Genomic DNA, 8,548 nt, shown 5'->3' with positions numbered 1-8,548 from the left:
TTCTTATAAAATAACTTGTTATCAAATTTGAAAAAAATATTAGAAAAAAAATTATATTACATATATACTAAAATTAGCCATTAAAATTAATCACTAATATAAAATATATATATTAGAATATTAATACACATTAAAAATAAATTAAATTATATATATTTATACAAAAATATATTAATAACTAATTTTAATAATTTATTTTAATATATAAATATTTTTTTTTTAAAATGGTTAAATACTCTTCTTGATTTTTCAACGCTACATGAATCAAGATCTTAATTCATAGATAAAAATTAAATCCAATAGAAGCAAATATTTAGTGTGAGCATATAAATCAATGTTTTCTAAAAATATTTGATACCAAAAAAATTACCAAAATCAGCTACAATTTATTTTATTTAATATTTATTAATTATTATAATAATTAATAATAATTAAATAAAATAAATTTTAACTTTTTTCTCTTTTTAACATTACCAAAATTTTAATATTGTATGCTCATTTTTCTCTCTAATTTTTAAATAATGATCTCTAGAATAACCTGTTTAAATAGTCAATTTATTTGTTTATTTTATGGTGAAAATTCAGTTACAGTCAACTTAATGTAAAGTTGATATAGCTAAGATCGTTAAATAAAAATTTAGTCAAATCAGTTAAATCATCTATCAACTCTCAGCGATCAACTTCACTTGAAGTCGGTTATACCTGAGTTTCCACCTTATTTCATTTTCTCCGAAAATAATCAACATGAATATTATAAAAAACATTTGTGTTGTGAGTGTACCGCAGCAAAAGGAGGCTAGCTAGATTTCTCGTTAGTTTGTCCTGGATGGGAGACATGTCCAAATAATTTCCATGTTCACGTGTTGCTGTTTAATTTTGCCGTGAACAACACAGAAGATATATATACAAGAAGATAGAGGGTACACACTGCAGACACTCACAGCGTAAGTACTAAGTACTCAGTCCCCTGCTTAAATCATTATTGTGTTACGTTCTTCTTGTTACAATCTCCATTAATAATCATCATCGCTTCTCACATGTAGCTCATGAGAAAAAAAATTGTAGTTCAATGTTATTGTATTAATATAATAAATATTTCTTGTTAATAAATTATATTAAAAAATGAGGAAAACATTCTCCACCTTCATTTATTGAACTCCCAGTTGTGTTAACTATTTGTTGATTGTTGATGATTAGTTATGGTGCACTTTGTCATGTTTTCGTTGAATTAAATTCTTCAACCACCACCAACATGGCCAAACCATGACGATGTGCCACGTGGCATGAATAATAAGGTTCGTAATAATCATTATTTTTAAGATAAGGTGAAAACTCAGGTGTAGTTGACTTTACGTAAAATTATATTTGAAAATTGTTAAATAAATATTTAGTTAAATAAGTTAAATTATCTAACGACTCTCAATTATCAACTTCACGTAAAGTTGACTGCACATGAATTTTCACCTTACATCATTTCTGATTCTCAGTTTCAATCTCTCTTTTAAACACAGTTTTAGGTAATCATCGGCTGAGATTTAACAATTAATTTCTAGTTCTATTGGAATTCATTTTTTTATTAGGTAAAAATCCTACTGTAAATTAAATATAAAACTCACAGCATACACACTGTCTTAAAAATTAATTAATTCAAACCTAAAACTAATGCTTAAATAATCCAAACACCTACTACTTATTTTAGAAACGATGATTTCCGATCCTCGTTGCAGCATATATTGTTGGAAGTGGAGAAGTCAATTGTACTTTTAATGATGATATATATATATATATATATATATATATATATATATATATATATATATATATATATATATATATATATATATATAATATATATATATTGAGCTTGTGACTAGATATGTTTTTTGGTCAGATGGTTAAAAAGTTTAATAATTTTTGTTTTAAAAAAATAAAAAAGCATGTTATCTCTTTCTAAGAATGCCTGGTTTTGTATGAAATGAGCATGGTTGATAAACTCTCCTTAGCATTTGACTGAGTTGTTATTTAAGGTGAAAATTCACGTATAGTTTTTACGTAAATTTATTAGTTGAGAATCGTTAAATAATAATATAGTCAAGTATATTAAATTATTTAATAATTTTTAAGGGAACGCTTTAATAAAAATGCGTAAAATGTCTTTTTGTAAAAATGCTTACGTGTTGCATTATTATTGGACGTATTAATGAATTAGTTATTTTTAAATTTCTTAACAAATTAGAATAAAACCGATTTTTTTATAACAATAATAATAAACCTATTTTTTTAAGGATCTAATTGTATTTTTAATTTTTTAGGGAGTCAAATGTCTGCAAAACAAAAAGTCAAAGACATATTTGTCTTTTTATCAAAAAATTTAAAGATATTCGATTTAGATTGTGTAATTCGATCGAATCAAATTGGGTCTAATAATTATAATGCAGACAATTGGGTTTATTATTGTTGTTATATATAATAAACCGATTTTGTTCTGGTTTATTAAAAAATAAATTATTAATCAGTTTAATAAAAATGTCCAATAATAACATAACACATATAAATATCTTAAAAAAAAGACATTTTTAGTGTCTTTATTAAAATAGTCTCCAATTTTTAATTAATAATTTTTTATAAAAATAGCTACCTATAAATTTTTATTTTATTTAAGTGTCTCTAAAATATAAGGGCGAATAAATAACTTAAAATAAAAGGAAAAACAAAGTACAACATGCATAAAGACGATATGATATGGTCACGGACTAAATGATATCCCTATGCCCAAAACAAATAATGGAATCACTCACGACAAAAAAATGTCACGTAATGTTATCGCTATGCATGAGTAAATAAAATTCAAACATCTCACATTTGTTTAATTAAGTAGACAATTAAATCGATTATTCTACATTTGGTCCTCATAATAATTGGTAATATATAATAAAAATCATTGGCAATTTGGTAATTTGAATGACAAATTAAAATTGACTCGTAAGCTGGCTAACCCTAACTAACGTTCTAAGGAAAATAAAGTACGCTCTACAATGCATGCTATATCATGCAATAATAACTTGAGACATAAATATTAAGAGAGAATATGTGAACACAAAATAGTACATACCTAAAAACTATATATGGCTAGGATACAGAACTACCTTAATTATTAGCATCAAATTAAATAGAATTATTATTCTTTAATTATATGGTATTAGGTAGAAAAACTAGCCAGTAGCTAGCTTTACTTTTAAGGTTAATTTTGGGAATATTATATATAGACGGTAAGAAAAATAATGAAATAAATCATATTTGTCGCTTCCCTTGGAATATAGCCAACATGTGAAGATTCTCAGAAAGTGAGAGCCAGCTTCCTCGTTTATATTTATATATGCTTCACTATCCACATTACTCTTTACTGCTAGTAATTATTATTTTTTTTTATCCTCGGAGCCATGAAAATTCAATGCAACAGTAAATATTTATATATATAAATCTATACAATATACATTATTAATTAATTAGTTGCCTATCACTTTCAAAGAACTAGAGAAAATGGACACTAAAGGACGTGTTGATGAATATTTCACACTTTACATCCAAACCCTAATTATCAAGAGAAATGAAATGATTGAACCATTTTTTTATCAACTTAATTAGGGAGTTCACAAAAAATAACCAATATAATCAACAAACAAATTCAATTATAATACTCTAAAAAATTAATTCCTTTATAAATCTTAAAACTATAAATTTTAAATTTTAAATCTCTAAAATCTTAAATTAATTTTACATTGTTTCACTTTTAAACGTTCTTTTTAGTTGAACTTTGGATTTTTTTTTTCGGTTTTAAATATTTCTTTCTAATTTTTTTGTTAGTTAGAACAAGGGTTAGTTTTCAAGATTTATTTGGGATGCTTTCATAAAGACGCATAAAGTCTTTTTGTAAAGATATTTACATGTTGTATTATTATTGGACGTATTAATGAATCGATTATTTTTTAATTTCTTTAAAAATTAGAATAAAATCGATTTCTTTAACAATAATAATAAACTCAATTTTTTAAGGATTTAATTATATTTTTAAATTTTTAGAGATTTAAATGTCTGCAAAACAAAAAGTCAATGATATATTTATCTTTTTATCAAAAAATTTAAAGATATTCGGTTTAGATTGTATAATTCGATCGGATTAAATCGGGTCTAATATTTATAATACAGACAATTGGATTTATTATTGTTGCTATAATAAACCGATTTTGTTCTAATTTATTAAAAAATAAATTATTAACCAGTTTAATAAAGATATCCAATAAAAACATGATATGTGTGAACATCTTAAAAAAAAAAAGATATTATTAATGTCTTTATTAAAATGGTTTCTTTTCTTTCTTATACATATTTTTTATTTCTTATCTATCACATTTAATATTAAAAACAAAAAGTATATATACGAGAATTATATGCACAAAGGTGATGCTTATGACATATATTACTTAGTTAACAATGTCATCATGTATAAGTTGGCATTGCAATTAGACATTCTTTGGAAAAAAAAAGTGAAAAAAATAAAAGAAATTAATCTCTAATACACATTATATTGATATTAATTAATAATAAAAGTAGGTTATATCATTGCATTGTTGGGTCGAAAGAAGTAGTACTGATCCCAGTGATGTTTCTGATAACTCCTCCAACACCAAGAAAATCTAACGTCAACTTATCATCAGATCCTCCAAAGCACACACCAGCAAGATTGTTATTACTGTGGTTGTTTCCATTCTCTTTCACGTTGCCGAATATGGAAGAAGAAATGTTTTCATTTGCCAAAGAGTTCATCAATCCGCGAAGATTGTCGTTGTGTTCATCATTGTCCACGTCAGCATTGAGGTGGTGGTGGTGGTTGTTGTTATTATTGGCCATTGCTCTTAGTAGAGAGGAAGCACTGTGGTTACTGTTATTGGTGGTTGAAGTTGTTGAACCCATTTGTGCAGCTTTCTGGAGCAATGCAGTTGCAGACATGTGTGGAGAACACATGTTGTTGTCGTTGTTGTTGTTGTTGTTCTCTTGTTGTTGTTGTTGTTGTTGCAGTGATGAATTATTGTTGCCAAAGATTGAAGATGAAGAAGAAGAAAAAGCTGATCCAATTTGATGATGATGATGATCGGTGATGATGCTACTTCCACCACCACTGCTATTATTGCTTCTTGGGAAGAAACTGAGGTTGAACATGTTCATGTTGTTATTACTAGATGAGAATAATAAGGGTTCTTGTTGGTGTTGGTGTTGATGATGAGGCTGGAGTTCTTGAAATCCTTCCATGAAGAATGGTGATGGTGATGGTGATGGTGATGATGATGAGTGATGTGAAAATAATAATGCAGATTGGTGGTGGTGGTGGTGGTTGTTGTTATTGAATGGTGGTGGTGGTGGCGGTGGTGGTGATATTAAATGCTCAAACTTTGGTGCAATGAAAGTGCTAGTACTATTTCCAAGGCTCAAGATGTTGTTGTTGTTGTTGTTGTTGTTTGTGGGATAGAGATTTCCAAAAGGGTTTAGAGGAGGGTGTCTTGATGCATTTTCATGTGCTAATGCATCACAAAAGGCTCTGTGAGTGATGAAACTGTCACGCCTGCCATGCAAACAAAAACCACAATTAAATTATGAAAAAGTACAGGCAGACAATGAAAATATTAAATAATATAAATAATAGATATATTGGATGTTGATTTCACTAAATGTACGGATGGTTATTTTAATATTAAGATTTAGATGGTTAATTTAGAGGTGTAATATGTTTTTATTTGATTGGTGGTTATTCATGTTGTTCAAGATAGTCATTATTTACCTAACACTCCCCTTAAATTATATAATTGGAAGAAGCAGCAAAGTGAGAATGATAATTAGGGTTCACAAAGATTTTTGCTTATCATCAAGTATCTTTCTCATGAAAAATATTGTGTGTTCTATACTATATAGTTATATCTACGATGGAAATTCAGTGCAGTCAACTTCAGTTGATAGTTAAAAGTCGTTAAATAAAAATTTAGTCAAATCAATTAAATTATTTAACAACTCTCAACTATCAACTTTACGTAAAAGTTAATTGGTACCTGAATTTTTCTTGTAAACTTGATTTATGTAAAGACCTAATGATGAAAGTTTAAACAACACAACCTAGACTAATTACACTAGAAATGCTCCACTAGTTAGCATGTTTATATCACATATGATTGCACTACAAAAGATACTATAATAAGATTTAATTAATGATAATGCTGGGATTTTGGGAAACAATTATTTTAGGAGTGAAACAACGACCAAATGTATCTAATAAACTATAGTATATGATAATATATGTAAAAAATTTAAAACTAAATTAAACAATCAATTAGTTATTATCAAATATGAATCTTAATATAATGTTTGTTGAAATTAAGAAAACTGCATCTCTCTGAAAAAATAAGACAACTAGGTCAGAAGAAGAGGGCCCAGTGGATTATGCCAAAAATCTGATACACACAAACAACTCCATATCAAGCTACCAATTTGAGGCTTCTCTTTGATATCATGAAAAGAGAGGAATTATTTTTCCAAATTGATGAAAGTGAATGAACAATGGGACCAGCATCAATAAATGCAAGCTAAGCTAAGTTGCCCCATGTGTAGTCCATTTTCTACCATGAACACACTCTCAGCTTCTCAAAACATTCGTACTAGCAAATTCGAGTTCCCAATTTTTTGGGAAAATCTCTGTGACCATTACATATCTCTACATGCATGATCTCAATATATAGATTTGCAAATTAATGGTGAAATTTGTTGAATCAAATAAATAAAATTACATTTGAATATATAAAATGCCACGTAGAAAATTAATATCCAAAATCCAAGTAGAAAGAAAACAAAAGCCAGTATCACTGTGCCTGTGCCCCCTTTATAACATTGTTGCTTAAAACTACACGTGAATGGGAGAAGAAAAAAAAGGGATGAAGATTGAAGATAGAGGGCGTTGTTTCCAATGCAATTGAACAAAATTAAATAAAGTAGAACTTGCTTGTTTTTTTCTTCTCAAAACATTTCAAATTTCTTAACCTCATTATTATTATTTATTTTTCGGTACGGTGTGCTCACGTGTGTGCAGTCTTCTGCCTCTGACGCTGCCACCACTAACACTCGCACACAATACATGGAACTTCTTTTAATTTCCCTAAATTCTTTTTTTTTATGATCATAGTTTTTTCACACATTATAATATGCATGCTGACAAAGATTTATAATGAAAAATGTTTAATTTGGTTGAGAATAACAATGAAGCCACAATGCTAACAGACATGCATGCATAATACAAGTAGAATAACACATAATTAATTTAAAAAAAAGTATAAGTAGAAAATAAAAAAGAAAAAATAGCTACCAAATCAGCTATTGTATATTTAAAATACAGTAACGAATTTGGTAGCTAAATTTTGATATCGGTACCTGGAGAAGAGGGTGCCGCAGTCGCACCTATACTCTTTGGTACCGCAGGTCTTGGAGTGCGCCTTCCAGTCAGACTGGACGGCGTACTTCTTGGAACACTTGTGACACTTCCACTTCTTCTCGCCGTGTTTGCGAGAGAAGTGTTTCTTGATGCCGGTGAGGTCGCCGAGAGCCCGGGAAGGGTGGTGGTGGACGCATGTGGGTTCAGGGCAGAGATAGACCTTCCTTTTAGGCTCTTTGTTAGGGTTCTTCTGCTTGAGCTTCCATGGAAGGTTGTGTCCTCTTCTGTGAAGCTGTAAGTTCTGTTCTCTTTGGAATCCTTTGTTGCAAACTTCACATACGAACCTGTTTGTCGCCATTAACGTCTTCGGCGACAGTGCTATCACCTCTGCATCTGGATCTGTACGAAACAATAATCGCCGAAAGAGAATTATATGCTTCAATTGAATATTCAGAAAAAAGAAATTTAAGATCACATATGCATGATTAACCTAATATATACATAAATTTAGGATTTAGGGTTTTGTTGTGAGAAAGGTACTTGCATGGTGTTCCTGCAGCGTGGTTTCTTCTTTTCTTTTGAGGGAGTGGTGGTGGTGGTGGTGCAGAAGTTGTAGTGGATGATGATTGAAGAAGCTGCTGCTGCTGCTGTGAAATCAGATTCTCATGATTCTCTTGTCTGATTTGGAAGAACGGTGTTGATGATGAAGAAGTAGCAGCCATGATAATACAAATTATCAGGTAATTAATTAAGCAAAGTAATTAATTAACTGGAGAACTTTTCTTGGAAGCTAGATTTGTGAAAAATAAACCTACTACAAAGAGTAGTGGCTTATTGAACTTGAATGAATATATAATTCATCTGCACAAAGAAAGAAAAACAAAATTAAAATTCAGTTATTAATTAGTTCCATGCTTTAGAAGAAGAAGAAGAAAGAATTATAAGAACCTGAATTAAGAAGGTGTTATTTATTGTGTGAGAAGGAGAAGAGAAGAGAAGAAGAAAAGAATGAAACTTGGCTATGCTACTTCTTCACACAAACTCTTCTTTTATTTAATTTTATTCCTCAATCATTTGATG

The 8,548-nt window shown here is 29.0% G+C and overlaps 1 protein-coding gene across 1 annotated transcript; it reads right to left on the bottom strand.

The window, feature by feature from the left end:
• Positions 1-4,456: 4,456 nt before the first annotated feature.
• On the bottom strand, positions 4,457-8,548 carry LOC130954573 (protein indeterminate-domain 5, chloroplastic-like). Its single transcript, XM_057881333.1, has 4 exons — positions 8,417-8,548; positions 8,013-8,329; positions 7,468-7,867; positions 4,457-5,617 (listed from the first exon to the last, which is right to left on the bottom strand). Exons 2-4 carry the CDS (start codon positions 8,188-8,190, stop codon positions 4,618-4,620), a joined length of 1,578 nt encoding a protein of 525 aa, XP_057737316.1. The 5' UTR covers positions 8,191-8,329; positions 8,417-8,548; the 3' UTR covers positions 4,457-4,617.

The sequence above is a fragment of the Arachis stenosperma genome, chromosome 10 (genome assembly GCF_014773155.1).
Source record: "Arachis stenosperma cultivar V10309 chromosome 10, arast.V10309.gnm1.PFL2, whole genome shotgun sequence".
Lineage (NCBI taxonomy): Eukaryota > Viridiplantae > Streptophyta > Magnoliopsida > Fabales > Fabaceae > Arachis > Arachis stenosperma.
This window is presented reverse-complemented; position numbering and strand designations above follow the sequence as displayed.